Source organism: Rhamphochromis sp. 'chilingali' (assembly GCF_963969265.1).
Source record: "Rhamphochromis sp. 'chilingali' genome assembly, chromosome: 1".
In the NCBI taxonomy this organism is placed as follows: domain Eukaryota; kingdom Metazoa; phylum Chordata; class Actinopteri; order Cichliformes; family Cichlidae; genus Rhamphochromis; species Rhamphochromis sp. 'chilingali'.
Window position 1 is genome coordinate 65,920,828 of NC_137929.1, and position 17,552 is coordinate 65,938,379.

General features: G+C 40.5%; 2 protein-coding genes across 2 annotated transcripts; both read right to left on the reverse strand.

Moving 5' to 3' along the window:
* Positions 1-2,924: 2,924 nt before the first annotated feature.
* On the reverse strand, positions 2,925-10,937 carry LOC308405501 (stress-associated endoplasmic reticulum protein 1). The gene is made up of 3 exons (XM_080896176.1): positions 10,674-10,937; positions 8,442-8,517; positions 2,925-4,625 (listed from the first exon to the last, which is right to left on the reverse strand). The coding sequence occupies exons 1-3, from the start codon at positions 10,755-10,757 to the stop codon at positions 4,585-4,587; spliced, it is 201 nt and encodes a 66-aa protein (XP_080752302.1). The 5' UTR covers positions 10,758-10,937; the 3' UTR covers positions 2,925-4,584.
* Positions 10,938-13,767: 2,830 nt separating this feature from the next.
* Positions 13,768-16,171, reverse strand: LOC308405472 (C-type natriuretic peptide 2-like). The gene is made up of 3 exons (XM_080896147.1): positions 15,991-16,171; positions 15,176-15,274; positions 13,768-14,637 (listed from the first exon to the last, which is right to left on the reverse strand). The coding sequence occupies exons 2-3, from the start codon at positions 15,272-15,274 to the stop codon at positions 14,332-14,334; spliced, it is 405 nt and encodes a 134-aa protein (XP_080752273.1). The 5' UTR covers positions 15,991-16,171; the 3' UTR covers positions 13,768-14,331.
* Positions 16,172-17,552: the final 1,381 nt, after the last annotated feature.

Here is a 17,552-nt window from a genome sequence, read left to right on the forward strand (position 1 = left end):
CTAAGAGGGTGCCGGGAGACAGCATCCTGTTGTGGCCAAATTCGGACATTTCAAATAGAAAGACCAGCGAAGAGTTGCGTCAACTTGGACTTCAGCATAAACCACCATTTCCCTAAAGAGATCCTGGAGCAACGCAATGTCCTGTTCCTAAGTCTTCATTAATAAGGGCTCTAGGTGGACGGACAGGTCTATCGTAACCCTGCATCACTCCCTGGTTATATTAACATCACTGCAGATTAGAATCTGAGATGTTGCTTCAGACGCCAACTAAAGTAAACAGTTCTGTGAAAATGAATTCTTGCTGTAGAAAAAGTTCAAAAATATAAAATTTAATGTAAGTCAACAGCTTTACTACAAATTAGTTTGGTTTGGTGGCATCCTATTGTTCGTGCAATGCCATAAATGTTAAAGTGCAATACTATGTTGTCAGTTGTTTGTATTTGTGCAACACTTGAATTAAGAAAGCAAAAGTTGTTATATGTTTTGAAAAGGGATATCTGATTAAATATGAAGATTTTCTAATGGAATTGTACTTCTTTGCATGAAACAAGTGAAAAAAACATGGACTTATTATAATTATTAATATTAATAGGTAATTATGTTATGATTGTACTGCTTTGGCCCACTTGACATCTAATAAGGCTGTATGTGGCCCCATGAACCAAAATGAGTTTGACACCCCTGATCTACACTATAAAAATCTGCCTGGAACATCAACATCTGTTCTCTGGGAAGCAGGGAAAGCTGTGATGAGGTAAAATAATTTCATTTCATTTTAAAAAGAAAAAACAAAACAAAATATTCAGGGATTAGAAAAAAAACATGAAATCCTTCGAAGAAGCCTTCGTGTCCCAACAGGAACAGGAAATACTGAACAAACTATGTAAAACTCGAATTAAATGAAGTTATTAATAAGACAGTCAAGCAATAACGCTGGATTCACCGCTGACAACTGGTGAACTCCAGCAGGAATTAGACAGGCTATAGTGATTGAGGGCTTAAGATGCAAGAATGTGGAACATAAAAACACTCTTTATGATGTTTACTTTTTCTCCAAAACTCACAAACCACTCTCTCTGAGGTAATTATATTAATAAACTTTTTTTCAAGATTTTCAGATTATTCAGTATCTATACTTCTTCTGATTAATTGCTCGTTTCATAATTCTTCTTCTACACCACTGCAGTCTGAAAATATAAACCCCTGCGTGTTATCTTAAAAAGCTATAAAGGACCGAGGACAAAGAAGGACTAGATCCGCCTAACTTCTTAGCCAACAGGCTTAGGATGGTTAAAACATACCCTTTCAGATGGGCTCTGGCTAGACGTAGAACAGGCTCTAACAATAACAGAGAGATTTTGGAACTACCATTTATCAGCTCAAACATCAAATGGCATCAATATCAGCTCCTTCCTGACAGCATGGTGGGAGTTTCTAAAAATGATGAGTCTTCATTAATCCCCTGCAAACGTTCACCTATCTGGAACAAACCTGACATATTACAAAACAATAATATGATCAACTTCCCAGATTGCAGTTGTAAAAGAATTAAATACTTGGAACATATATTCTAAGGAACAGACTTTATTCCATCTGACAGGCTAGTTATACAGTGTAGGATTAACAAGAATAGATTTTTAGAATATCAACAAATTAAATCTATAGTAAAAAAAACAAAAACAAAAAGGAATTTAAGGCTAATGAAGTTAAATAACAAACACCATCACAATTCCTTAATCTTAAAACCCCCAAAATACTGTCTAAAATGGACAGTCTCCAAAATAGATGAATCCATATCTCTTCCTATTGCTAAATGGGAAGCAGATTTATCAGTCAGTTTAGACCAAAGGTTCTGGTCTCAGATATGCGTAAAAATCTTTAAATTGATTAGAAATCCCAGTCTACAACCAATACTGTACAAAACACTACATAGAGTGCAATATACAGGTCAGTGGATGTTCAGGATAGTTTCTAACAACTGCTCACACTGTCACGGGAATACACCTAGCAACAAGGTGTATTAGGAGGATACAGATAATTGTCAGGCAAAATGTCCTCAGTTTGATGAAATAATCCCCTCCCATAATACACCTACCGTAGCACAACACTGGCTTCATAGACATTTATCCTTTCTTACTTGAACAAATTGATCTGTTGGAGGCTGGATGAGTCACTTTGGTAATACAACTGATAAACAGATGTCTTGCCCAGAGGTGTGTTATAAAACTGAGTTTTGAACCCCCCCTTAATGAAGTACCAGCTGATCTATTTGTTAAGGCTAGTGTTTATTTACGGGATGTTTGTGTATATATATACATATACATGTACTTTGACATTGGAGTTGTGTCATTTATTTTTATTGACTATTGCTTCTAATTATTTTGTATTTTGAATACTACAATTGCAGTTTGTTTTACGTTATTGTGCTAGTGATGTTAATGATGGTAACTCTGTTTTCTTCTGGGCTCACTGGTGGCAGTCAGTGTGCAGAGTCAGGGTAACAGGCTTCATGTTAGCACCCGGTTTGGTAGTGGAGTTATGGACAATTGAGTGCGATCACTGAGGGGCTCCATACTGTTCTGCATCCTCCATCTGTCCCCTTGTTTCCCAACTTAATCTTTAGCAGGACAGGTTGATTTGTTTTTCATATAATTAATAAAACCGTGGATAACAGTACAAATTCAATAGTGCTAACCCTTCTTCTTCAGAACAGCTGTTAGTAAAGCAAGTTTACAATGATGATTAACTTCAGCCACAAGCTGGCAGCAGCTGGTCTGAGATCCTTTATCGGAAAGAACAATTCAACTCTCAGGTGTCATCAGAGACAGTCTTCACTTTCAGAGATGAATTCATGCCTGCACTGCCTTGTTGGTCGTAAACATCTTTTTCTTACAGAGAAAGCAAAGACAAAGAGGAGCCGGGAGGCGTGTAGAGAAAAATATTGGAGCTTTATTTAGTATCAAAGCGGAGCGTGTCGTCCAGCCGGAGGAACGTCTCCGACTGCTTCACATGGAAACGTCAGCAGGACGTTTGTAATGACGGAGCTCGTTTCATCAGCTTGTTTTACTTCATTTACAGCAGAAGAACTGAAAGTGTGTGGAGGGGAAGGGATTTAAAGGAGCAAAGCGCTGTTTTTAGAGCCTTAAAGAGAAATCACATTTCCAGTCTGAATCCTGTAAACTTCACACGATGATCCAGCATGAACCTGCATTCACAATCACTTCCTGTGTGCTTTAATTCAACGTCTTTTCACTCCGCTGACAGTCTGTTCGTCGCTTCATCTGCACGTCATTAAAGCCCAGATTCATTTACTTTAAATGACTTTGGACCTCTGAAAATCTGAGAGCTAAAAGAAGAATTTACGAGGCCCCGTGAGACATTTGTAACTAGCGCTCACAGAAGATGAAGCTCTGACTTCTTCTTCATGTGATTCATATATTTCCTGTTTCACACACACTCACAAAAAAGTGTTTTGGATGAGAGACGTGCTGCTGATAGACGCAATCTGCAGATTTCAACCCTGAGTTCAAAATAAACATTTTATCTGTAACTTAACTATTTCATTAATTCGTCACAAATATAACCAATCACAGCTCAAGCAGGGTTTATTGTGAAGAAGACGCACTAAATGTAAGTGACAGTTACCAGAGGAGAGATTAGAGTAACAGCTGTGGTTGAAACTAAAGAGCTCCAGCAGAAAAGCTAAAATTGCTTCTTTAAAGTAAACGTTTGTCTTTAAACCGTTTCTAATATTAACACTTATGATATGTGACTGAATAATCAGCGGAATGAATTAAACGGCTCCTCAGAAATAAATAGATTTGTTCTTTTTGTTTGTTTCACATTTGAAACACTAAGTAATAAGCAGTCATTAAACAGCGGTTAGCAACAGCACTCGAAATCACATAAATCACTGAACTATTATTGACAAAAATACAAAATTCACAACAAATACACTCAATATGAACTGAAACTAGAACAGGTGTGTTAGACTTTTAATTTGGAAGACATTCTTTTTTTTCACATTAAAAGTCTTCCAGGCTGGGCTGCTCTTCTCAGGCTTCAATGTACAAAAGTTTAAAATCTGAGGCGTGCTGCATGTAAACATCTGTCTGAACCTTAACTTTGTCCTGTTATTACAATGATTCACAGTATGATGGCTGAGTCTTTCTGAGTAAATGAGCTCAGACTCACGAGGGTCCTAAAGACTGAGCGACGGTCTGAGAAAGGAGGCGCGTTCGCAGGATTTATGATTAATGAGCCGACAGCAGGAAGAACAGCGCTTTGTCCCTTTAAACCGGGGACTGAGAAAAGCAGCAGAGACGAGAGACAGCAGCTGGACGACCGACAGGAAGAGGATTTAAGACTTCATCTGACAGGAACCAATTATCAATATGTGATGGATCAGCTTCATCGACAGAGACGGGAGTAAACAAACAGGCGATGTGCTGCAGAGAGAGAGGGAAGAGTCCAGACTCCACAGGTACAAGTGTGTGTGTGAGAGAGTGTGTTGGGGGTGTGTTTTGAAGGCGATGTGCCCCTCCCTCCCTCCATCGGGCTCAGCATCTCTGGGGTCAAAGATCATCACATGCCCTGCCTGATGCTCTGGATGATCTGGAAGATGGCTGCAACAAACACAAAGGAGGCATTAGCAGCAGGTCACATGACACAAAACTAGCTCATCCGTAGACACAAAGAGACGCTGACACCTGTTTTCTTAAACACTCTTAAACTGTATTATTGCTCAGTGAATCAAACCTGGAAATTGTGGCACAAACGTTCAAAAAACCACAAACGACGCAAAGCAACGAGCCACGATCGCTTCCTGAGTTTTACTCCGAGGGCTGGAGGCCTGCCAGCCGCCTGTGTTTGTCACGTAACACTAGCTACTGTATTTTAAAGAAGATAAATGTTATGAAACGGAGGTACCAAACAACCGTGTGCAGCAGAGATAAGATCGCATGAATCATGTGACGTGTGAACGCGCTTGAAATGATGGCGAGGTGATGTGCTCTGTTGTCGGCTGCAAATGCAGAAGTCTCTGCGTTATCACTCTGCAGCTGCTCGTGTGGTTTCACACGTGTTCCTCAACAGCGAGCCTCCTCACCAGCTCGCAGTGGAGTCTTAAACAAGAACACTAACCGTCCAAAGACTCCGAGCGCACGCAGTCACGACGGACGTGTTTATAGCAACGTTTCTGTAAATGTAAATAAAAGCACAGTTTGTGTTTCATAAGCTCCTCGAGTCTGTGAGGACTAACTATGAAGCAAAGACGCAGGGACACAGTGTGGTTTAGAAACCTGTCAGTGAAATAAGCACAGGTTTCCACCTTAAATGAGCCCGGGCTCATTTAAGGTGGAAACCTGTGCTTATTTCACCGTCAGTGTTTCTTCAGGTGTGGATGTTCCTGAGCACACGCAGGATCAGGTCGGTTTCTAATGCAGCGCTGACACCAACATTCACACTGTGCAGCCAAATCCATCAAGTCATGAAATCTCAATGACGTTATGAACCACATATGATGGAATCCACAAACATCTGTAAGAAAGTTGTTACTGTTCAACTAACGCAGCCACCAAAGATTCAGCTTTTTTCAGCAACACGATGCCAAAGCACATTGTTGTAAAAGAGCCCAGCTGCTACTGACCAGCATGTAGACTTGAACGGTCGCCCACTGAACTTTATAAAACCCAACATGTGAGCAAAGAGCTGCTTGAATCCTAGATAAAGTGAAAAAATGAAACATTATGGTTTCAAACCACAAGCTTACAACCTAAGATTATGAACACGTAAAGAGTTACGTTAGAAGAACAACGGCCACAGCTCAGTGGGAAACATGCTCCTCTATGTCTCCATCTACCTACACGGTTACCTTCCAAGATATGTGCAGATCCACCTACTGACAAACCTGCTGCATCCATCTACCAAACTATGTTCCCACCTACTTATCTACCTATATACCAACCCATATCTAACTACCATCATACCCTCTACCTGCCTAAAATCTACCTACATAGACACCCATAGGTGTCTCTGTACCTAAAGCCTCTCTATCTATGCACCTACCTGCCACTTCTACTTTGGCTCTCGGAGGAGGCGGACGCACTTTTCTCCTCTCCCTTATCTTCCCTGCTAGTTCTTATGTCCTTGTCTAGTCTCGTGTCTTTTTTGTATTACTTTCCCTGGAACACTCTCTCACAGTCTGTGTCTAAAACCTAAAAGAGAATTATGGATTTGATCAACTGGTCTCTGAATGCTATTGACACCCTTTAACGAGAAGTCTGGGCTCGGGAGAACCCGAGTGCCCTGGAGGGACTTTCCCTGCCGGATACACGATGGACGGGTGGCAGAGGATCGTGTGCCTGGCGGGACTGTCGATCGAGGACGCTGAAGATATCTACCTATTCGGAACCATGATAACAGGGTTCTTGCTGATCGGAGCTGGCTTGGCCCTGGCTTATCGGAGAATTAAGAAAGCGGAACCGGCTGTTCAAACCCCCACAAGGCTGCCCGCTGGGATTGGAACGACAGGTGCGACTTCTCAGAAAGGGCTCACTGAAGGCAGCATGGTTAAGAGCTTGGAGGCGCTTACGACTGCAGTGAATGCTCAGAATAACACCTTTGAGCGTATGTATGTTGGATTACATCAGGAAAGAATCAACTCAGAACAACATCTCTGGGCGGAGCTGGATTACACCTCGGATCAGTTGGCTGCGATCGTGAGGTCTCAGAATCTGCTATGTGAGCAAAAAGAGTGACAAGACCACAGAATCGACGGCTAATAACATCACGGAGAAGCTCGCAGCTATTAACGGGAGATTGAGAGACGAGTGTCGGAGTGTTAAAAAACAGCTTGAAATTCTCAATTACCATCATAACCCGGCTACCCCTTCGGCGCCAGCTCAAGGCTGGAGCCGAACAACAACTCCCTGATAACGACTGTGTTGAGTCTGTTCCTTCCCATTCCCTACAAGGCCACCTGGGTTGGCTGGTAGACTGTTTACTTAGCCTGATAGGGTGAAGGACACTGTCTCAGCTGAACTATGGACACGCACACACATACATATACTGATACTGATAAGCACTCACTGACGCATCACCCTCCCTACCCCGGACCCAACGCCACCTCCAACGCTTACCTCCCCTCTGATGTGGACATCGGGTCAGCTGGAGGCGCAGTCGAAGATTGTAGCAGTCCCAGATCAGATGTACACACTGGGACTCTTTCCCATGTTGCTGTCTGTGTTTATTGTGTTATGGTGTGTTGATACCTGTGCATTCCTGTATTATCCTTTTGTGTTGCACATTTCAATGTTTTTTTTCCTCGCTACCTGGCCTGACCTGTCTCCCCAATGTGATGTTTGTATTGTATGTACGGCCGGCAAGGTCTGTCATCTCGGTTGTGGGCAAAAGACCTGCAACTGACAAATAAAGGCTATCTCATCATCTCTCTCATCTCATTATACCCACCCACCCATTTACCTACCTACTTAACTACCTGTGTAATGATCCATATACCTACCTACTGATATATGACTTAATCTACTTTACCAACTGTCCTGTTTATCTTATCCATAGGCATGTATTCATATACTTACCTATGGATAAGGATGGATGTGCCTGCCTATCTACTGAGGTATTACAACTAGAGACACCCCATTAAATTTGATGATCAGTGCTTTAATAGAGGACTCTTAATAGCTTTTTATCTTCAGAGGCTTTGATTGTGATTGCAGTAATAGTAACGATCGCAGTTAATCCAAAAAGTAAAGCAAACATGTTTCTCTCTCTCCAGGTTTATTGTCATGTTAACGAAGAGTGTTGAGCCTTGTAATACTTTTTATTCACACACATGCTCCTAAATAAATGTAGCAATCTGCACATGTATTTTTAGTCGCAAATGTGAAACTTTCACAATGTCCAGCACCGCCAGCATCAACTTCCTGTCCTTATTCCAGTAACTCTAATACTTCTTTTAGTATGAAACAGTCAAGTCTTCTGCTGCTGGCAGAAGCAACATTAATCTGCTTAATGAGCAGGAACATCACGGGAAACCCAAACCGGCTCTATGCCTCAAAGCCACGGCACAAACAGAGATTCTATTGTGACCTACAATTAAAAAACAGGCTGAGAAAAGCAGGAGAGCCAACTCCCATCTATTTAAAGCGACTGTTTTTTGACATGTGTTACCAAACGCTAATTAGAGATGGCAAGTCCTGACTGGCAGCGATAAAAGTGCAATCTGTCACAGGAAGACCTTCTGACTCCGTATCCTGCAGGCTGAAGACAAAACTTCTGGGGAAAAATGTGACTCAGAGTTTCGAGAGCTGATAGAGTTCTGCAGAAACGCCACAGAGATAGGATCAGCTGAGCGGGAAGCAGAGCCCGTCTGCATCAGCAGCTGTATCAACATCTGTATCACCTGCAGGGGAGAAACTCACCTGATCCACAAACCACAAAGACGAACAGAGCGAGCAGCCACGGGCCCACCGGAGACTTCTCATCGTTTACTGGCCGCTGGAAAACACAGAGAAACCACGCACCGTCAAAAGCGTCCCGTGGAAGCCTTTTGAGTTTTACTTCTACATAGAACTTGGTTCTTTTTATTCTGATGGTAATGATAACACCTCGTGGTGAAAACAGGCGTCTTTGGTGTTTTCACAACACTTCTCTTATGATACCTTTACACTGTTTACATTATATGCGACTTTGTTTCACACATTTCACTTGCTTAATCCTGAGATTTAAGCTTGTGCTTCATGAAGCCTCGTTTATGCAGCAGGGTGAGTAAAGTAGAGAAACACGAGGTGAGACAGTTCTAACTGGTTTGTCTACTGCAAGGACAGACGAGCTGAAAAAAATGACATTTTGTGACAGGTGAGATGGGAGTGTTGGCAGGTCAACGCTAAGAGAAAACCGAAAGTCTCCAACAAACCAAAGACAACCTGAGAAACCGAACTGTAGACAGGACGGGCAAACAGAACGTGCGACAGCCGCTGAATATTTCAGCTAACATCCCTGCTGTAATCGTCCCGTTTCAAAGACTTCTGCTAGCAAATGAAAAGATTTCCGTGGACAGTCAGTGTTTACTGTGTTCACCTTAACGTCTGGAGGTCATCATTACAGGGCCAAACCCTGACTGATGAGATCCATTCATGCCTCAGAGCTCCAAGCTCTGACCTTTGATTTATTTTAAACACTAGAACTTTAAAAATGTTTAAATTATGTAACCCTGTTAAAATAAAACCCGTCATGTTACCATTTGCAATATGTGGTACAACGGGAAGGCCACTTATACCTCAAACCGCTGAAGACGTCACGTTAATATAATAATGAACGCAGCGCTGGACATTAATGGCACACGTAGTTGCCTAGTAATGCACACTGTTTACATACATTTTGGCTGCTGTAACATAAGCTAAAGTTAGCTCGATGTGACTGAGCAGCAGGGACCATGTAAAGATGCCAGTATAGCCTCAGCATTGGTTGATTCACGTGGTGCTGCTTCAATGAAATATTCGTTGTGCCAAAGCAGTGCAAATATCACTAGAACTGTAATAAATGTATATTTAAACCATATTTTATGAGGGGTTTTACAGGTATTCAAACATCAAATACTTCTTTGTTCATCAAACAGAAAACACAAGTAGTTCTGTTGTACGGTGTGACACCACCAACTGAATCAAGGCAAACTGTGGTTTTGTCACAGTCGCCCACCACAGACTGTAAATATCCTGAGCTAGCGTGCCTGCTGATGGCACGCAAGCTAAATGTCTCTGAATTTAAGCTTCAAAAGTACAAAGCTGGGTGTTTACAGATGTTTACTAAATCACATCTGTGGCTTCGAGTTCCTTGAGAATCGCCTCACAGTAAAAAATGTTAGGCTGACTCTGTGTGTGTCACACTCATAACTGCTCACACACACACAGCTTTGTGTGCGCTCAATGTTGTTACACCTGCCAAACCAGCCACTCTGCACCAGACTCCATTTAGAAAACAGCTCATTTAACGCTGCTCTCTGTCTGCACGGACAGAATCGAGCATCTGATCTTCATTTAAACGGTCCGAAGCCCTTTGTTAAATTCGGCCTGCGTGTGATTCCCTAACATCACCTTCTTTGACACAAATTCTGTTTTAAATGTGCGTACTGAGCTGCACGCCTCCGCCCACTCCATCTGTTTACACCTCATCACACAGAGGGGATGGACGATTAAAGCCCCCCAAAAGCTCACAAACAGCCGACAGCTTTATATGTTTGTGCCGATTGAACACCACAAAATAAAACTTTAATATATTAGAATAAAATCGTATTTCTATAAATTACAATCGAGCGGCGCGCTAAAACTCCAGCTTTCCTGAAGGACTCTGGCTCTCTTTAAGATGACACACTAAACAGCCACTCACAGTGCGCCAGCAGCGGGATCTCTGTTACTATCCCACCATTTCACTGGTTTTTAACAACAATTACATGCAGCATGATGGCGACTGTGATGGTAACAGAGCTCCGTGGCTAACTTAGCGAGCTAGCTGTTTCCTGGATTCGACTCTAAATAAATCAAATAAACGTATTTAAATGCTCACTTCTACACGAACATCACATCTACAGACCACACGCCGGCCACAGCCCACGGGCTCTAAGTTAACGGGTCAGCCGTTAGCCCTGGTTTCCCTACCGACGTTTTCTGGACGTGTCCCCGCTGTGTGATCGTCTTGCTGTGTCGCTCGTTTGCCACTTTCATCCGCTGCACTGCCGACATGCTTCAGGCTTATTGACCGGTGCGGACCAGGAGGACGGAGGAAGAGGCGGGAACAGCCGGGATCCAGAGGCAGGAGGCTCGCTGGTAGCGGAGGAGAACGTCCGGGAGGAGAGGACAGTCAGCTCGTTCTGTTTCCGTGTTACCGTCAACGGTTTGGTTGATGTTAGCTGAGCGAGCCCTGACCCCGGAACTACTGACCTCGTCACGTGACAGGGAACAGCCAAATGTCTGCATGCTGCCCCCGAGAGGCGGGAACAACCTGTGCATGTCAGAAATTTCACCAGAAATACAAAAATAATTATATATTCTTAAAAAACGTAGAAATATTCAAAATAAATGTAATATTATTAAACAATTACTGAAACTGGTTCAACATGAGGAAGTCTTATGAATGTTTGCAGATGATGTTTTGATCTGTTGGGAGAGAAGGGAGCAGGAGGAGGAGAGAGAAGAGGAAATAAGGCAGATAACATGTGTGAGGATGAGGCAAGTGGATAAAATGAACGTGCGAGGAGTAAAAGGAGTGACGTAGATGAGGTTCCTGGGGTCAACCATCCAACTGACAGTGTACAAGAGAGGTGAAGAAGAAAGTGCAGGCAGGCTGGGGAGGATGGAAACGAGTGTCAAGGGTGATTTGTTACAGAAGCAGCAAGAGTGAAACAGAAGGTTTATAAGATGTTAGTGAGACGTGCTGTGATGTTTGGTTTGAAGACGGTGGCACTGATGAACAGACAGAAGGCCGAGCTGAATGTGTTAAGAACGTCATTGGGAGTGATCGGGATGGAGAGGATAAGAAATTAGGAAGAGCAGTTTGGAGACAAAGTTATAGAAGCAAGGCCGAGATGGTGTGGACATGTGCATAGGATGTTGAAAATGGAACTGCCGAGCAGATAAGATGCACTGTGGCAACTCCTAAAAGGAGGATCCAAAAGAAGAAGAAGAAGAAGAAGAAGAAGGAAATCACTTTGAAATGAGTGGTGATTAAATTCAAGTTTTAGGTAACCTGTCTAAAAATGTATTTCTTCTTCTCAAGTTTCAACTTAGACCACCTTAATAATAATAATAATAATAAGAAGAAGAAGATTATCTTTTATTATTTCCAGTCTTTTTCAGTGTGAATGAATGACATTTTCTCTAACAATGTAATGATATGATCATTTTTGTATTTTAACCTTTAACCGGTAAAATTATTAACGCGTCACACATTTTATGATGTGTTCCATACACCACCAACACCATGAACCATCCACTGATGTAAATGGCACTCTGTTCAGAAAATCCTGACCAAAAAGAATTATAATTAAGAAAACTTGGTATTTGCACAAGATATTAATATCTATCCAAAAGAACTTCATGATCAACTTTTAATAGAGCTGGTCATATCACTGACTTCAACTAGAAGCTTCAAATTATGAGATAAAAGAGAAAAACTGATAAATGAAAAGTGGCAGTGGACTTATCATAAGAAAGCTTTAGGAAATATGTAAAAGGAAGTCAAGTGATGTGTTCACTGTCTGTTTCAAAATAACACTCCAACAACAGTGACACAACTCCAGTGAACTGTTGCTTTCATTATATGTTTCATAATCTTTAGTTTAATAGTTATCAGGTTTATCGTATATTTGATAGTCATATGTAAAAAACCAAACAAACAGACAAACAAACAAAATGTTTCCGATGTGAAAGTGCAGCACCAACCTGCTACATTTGACTGTGTTGACGAGGACTAATTTATGACTGTAGGACTATATTATGTATTAAAAAACATTATGGTCAAATCATTTAAATAATATGATTTTTTTTATATAGAAATAATTTGTAACCCTAAAGAGTAATATTTATGAGAAGGTCAGTAAAACAAACAGCTGACCTGTTTATTTATCACAAACATGTTTATGATAAATTAATTTGACGAATACTCAGACACGTGTTTTTAAAAACACTTCTTCCTTGTTCTAGCTTGGTTTTAGTGAAGCATGCTGTGCGCAAACTTAGGTAACTGCACTCACTGGCATCTGCCACATGAGGGCGCACTAATAACACAAACTAAAGGAGTCTCACGTGGAGACAAGGTAATAAACCATTTCCTAAAGAAACAGATGAAATGAACACAGGGTAAAAGAATAACTTTCATTACCTTAAACATCACAGAGCATCTTATAGTCTGCTATAAGTTTTCAAAACCAGATCACAGGCAATAAGAAGTAACCCTTGTGGCAAGGCTAATAAAAGTCTCTCCCGTTTCCTTGCTCATTTGCTGTGATTCTGTCTTTTCTGTTAAACTGCATCTATAAATAACTCACTTTGCTAAATTTCATACAATGGGATAAACCTGTAAAAATGATCCCAGTGAGCCAAAAGCTCAGGCTTCAGACTTGCTAAACAGTCACCTTACACATTACTGTTTACTTCATAACAGCCTGACATCATCTCAGTGGAGTAAGTAATTACAGTAAGGTGAAAACAGTTGAAATTAGGCTTTTATTTTAAAAACCTAGCATTGACTATTATTTTGGTCATCTCATAACATTAATGCATCTTCATAACATGCTTGAAGAGATATTTTGAAACTCATATGTCAAAACTTGGGAGCGATGTCACTCTTGAGTTAGCGAGTTCTTAAAAAGTAGGTTTTCTTTTGGTTCTCAGAAAGGTAGAGCGGTCCTGCGCAGTATCTTAGCTGTTCCTAGGACCGCGCTCTTCTGGACAGAGATCTCCGATGTTGTTCTTCTCAAGCTCTTCCCTGAGCCCTTGGTATTTCTCAAGTCTTTAACCTCAAAATGTTTTCCTGGTTAAACAACAGATAAATACATTCCTGCTGTTACAGAGCCATAATATGCATTCCTATTTAGGATTCTTCTTCCTTGTTGGAAGCACCATAATGTCCGTTCAGTGTCACCATAAACAGGAAGTTCACACAGTAAAAACTGAAACTTTCATTAATATTAATGTTGTAATAAATATCTGTGTGATGTTATTTACCTGTTGAATCAAAGCAACATAAGCCCAGTGAGGTTTTCTCTGTAGTTTATTGTTGCCTGCAGTCCGTCCACACAAACACACACATACCTGCATGTTTAACACATGGTCGTCTATTAAGCTGCTTTCACACATGCCCCACTGTGATCAGCTTTCCAGTACATCACCCGACAGAGACACATGTAAAAGCGCAAAAATGTGCAACACTATCAGATTGGACATTCATCTGTCTTTAACCTGCCATGTCCTGCACACATTATCCAGACTCCGCCCCTCACTGGAGCAACACAGAGTACTTCCTGTAATGAAAAGGCGTGTGAAGTGGATCATTTCCTGCTGTGAGCTAAATGCCTAATGTTCTTACACACACAAATATATCTACATGTTTAAAACATGTTCGTCTTTCACACACACAGAGTCCTGCTGGCTGCACTGGAGCCAGGCGTCAAGGGTCATTAGTACGTTTCCTTTAGTCCTTTATTAGTAAAGATCCAACATGAAGTCTTTGCCCAGTGGAAAAATTCATCCTTCTGGAGGTCATGCAACGTCAGGCGGAGCTTAGGTCGTAGTGTAGTTACCATGGTGACACATATGTCTAACAGCCCAGACCACTCATGGACCCAATACGGTCCATCTTCATCCCAAAGCATCCTCTCCCTCCCATCATCGACTTGCGGCTCCACCTCCTCATCTTGGTCTGTTGCCGCAGGAAGTTGAGAAAGAACTGAGGGACTGCTTCAGTTCTGCTGTTCACTCGCTTTGCAAGGGTGTGGCTCACAGGCAGTACTGCAGAAGGAGTTGTGGAGGTGAGCTGTCCAGCTGATCCCTCTGTGATGTCATCAAAAGTGGGAGTGGCCAAGATGAGAGTTGAAAGACGAGAGCCAAACAGAGAGTGTAAAACCTGAAATACAGTCAGTAATCATCTGTGTGATTCACTGCCTTTTCTAGTGAATGTTGATAACTGTACCTCAAGTACACAGAGTAGTCAACTAATCAGATTACTCAGATTACACACTGGTCCCACATAACAGAACTTAGAGTAAGCCATATTATATATTGGTTAGTACTCTTGTAACGATGGGTCCATTAACCTTTGCCCCATATTTGAGTCTTTAAAACAAGTCTTTAAAACATCAAACAGATGACATTTTTTAAGTGTCACATTTATCTTCCTATTATGTGTCACTGATCGGTGGAGCACTGAAAAATCTTACACAGACTCACTTATGCTGATGACACCATGCTGTTAATCTAAGATCATCTCTGACTATGAGATCTGTTTCATTGTATCTCTTTATTAAAGCTGACATAATCAATAAAAAGAGCAGAAACTATCGATGAAGACGATGAATGAAGATAATGAGGACAAAGATAATGATTAAAATAAAGGGTGTAAAAAGAGAATGAAGGTAATGATGAAAAGGAAGTTCTCCACTGACCTGTTTGTTGTCTCGTTGAGGTGACGGTTTTAACTCCGCAGCAACAGCGAGGAAGAGGAGGAAGATGAGGGAAATGAAAGGAGATGAAGCAGCAGCCATCTTTGTTTGTACAAAAAACATTTAGTTAAAAAAACACACCACCGTGACTGTTTTTAACCTATAAGCTTTAAGAAGAACATGAAATAGCTGAGTTACGTGTAGCTCTGACTGAAGGTTATTAAAGCCTACAGCGCCATCTATCGGTCAGAGGATTGCTGTGACTTGATAAAAGTGAATATTGTGGTGAAATAACCTGATCAGGAGATAAAAACTGATTGGGTCAAATTTTGTTGTGGTATTAAAAAAGAAGCAAAAATATATTTTTAACATAAATTTGAATTTATTTGTGCATCTTAACAAATTTGTAGCTTTATTCACATTTGTACAATTCTGTTTTTTTACAATGTGGTCATGAATAGTTTTTTTAAATTGATTATTACAGTCTCAGATTACAGATGTAGATTAGAGTCTACCAAACTGAAGGTGTTTAGATTTTTATTATTGAATTCAATTCAATACAATAGAGTTAAAAAACATTTTAAGTAAAAGAAGGCTAGAAAATTTAGACTTAAAATAAATTTTGATTTTTGTTATTTTATTATTAGATATGAATAAATCTTCATTGGGTTATGGGAGTTATTAAACTGGATTATTTAGTAAATTTCAATTTAGATTTTCTTTAATTTGATGAAATATTTTTGAAGTTTAAATGTCATTTTCTGATGTTTATGTATTAGTAAATTTGATGATTAGGACAATAAAGAAGCAGAACTTACTGACAAACAGTTTCTCAAAAATATTCCAACAAAAATCAAAGTCAAATAAAAGATTCTGCTGGTCGTCCGATCAATCCAACTGTTTTTCTCCAATCACAGTAATTGATTATCAGTCTCAGAACAAGTCGTATAAGCTTTTTTTTTCTTTTTTTAACTATCACTGGTGTCTGTCCTGTCTCATCTCAGGACCAGTCAGTATCTGTGTGCCGGCGGCGGGCTGACACTTTTATACGACTCGGCGCTATGATGTCACACATTCTTACTGCTGTCACCCCAGACAACGGGTTCACACACTCACAACGACGCACACACAGATGAATGTGGACTCAATGGATGCATGTGTTACAAAAAACACTCAAAAAAACAAAATAGATAAAAATATTCAATCGACAAAGTTTAATCATGAAGTTCTGGAGGAAGTTCAAGGAATCCTTGAAGAGGCTTCTTTGGTTTGAAATAGTTTCCTTTGGTGTTTTAAAAGCATCTTGAAGTCCTTGTGGTGTTTCAAAGACCATAGGAGTGTTCACAAGTTTCATGAGGGTCTCAGATTGTCCTCATTGTAGCTCCAGGGTCTTTCCTAGGTCAGTTTGAGGTGTCTTTACAACATTCAATGACTGAAAGGGTTGTGGGCCTCCAGATGTCATCTAGTGACCTGTAATAGAGCTAAAAATGTCTTGGCTTTGAAAACTTTCCAGGTGAGACAAACCCTCAAAACTACTCTCAAACATCTAGATGTTCATGAAGAAGGCGAATTCTTCCATGAGTAATTAAGAACACAATAAATGGAAAGGAACAGGCTCATACAGTCCTGGAAATGGTTCAGGGTTCTTGAAAAGTTTCCAGGAGTCACAAATAGGTGCAAGTGGTATTTGAACATGTTGTAAAAGTCATGACAGGAGACAGAATGGGCCTCCTTCTACTGTAGTTTCAAGTGTCTATTGTTGTCATTGAGGAAGTTCCAGGAGCACTTTCAGAGTTTCTGGAAACAGATGTTGTTAAAGACGCGATTGCAGTAGGGTAAGTTGGAAATAGTTTATCTGATTTAGTCACTAAAGTACTAAAAGTATAGTAAAGAAGTATAGTCTTTGAAATGTTTCAGGGCTCTTGAAGATTCTGAAGGTAAAAAACAAAACAGAAAACTTTCTAGTTCAGGGGAGTCAAACATAATTTATTTTGTGAATTAACAAATAGTTTTTATAACTATAATTGTATAATTAAAGGTCAGTCTGGACAATGACATACCAGAACTTTATTTTTCCAAACACATTTATTTCTAACAATTTAAGCTCAAAGAGTTGTACTGAGAAATTTCCTTCTTTACTCTGAAGAACTTCTAGGAGATTCTAAAGAGCTTTCAGAAGAGAAATGATCCTGCAGGAGGTTTAGGTATTCTTTGTAGGCTAGTTCCACATATACTTGACAAAATTCATTGAGTTAAATGGTTTATTGGTTCAAGGTTTCCAGGAAAAGTTTAGTAAGTTACTGAAGGTGTTGTAGATGTTCTTGAGAGAAAGCCAAAGGATGTGATTGTCCTTAAAGAAGGAGTTCTAGACTTTCTTGAG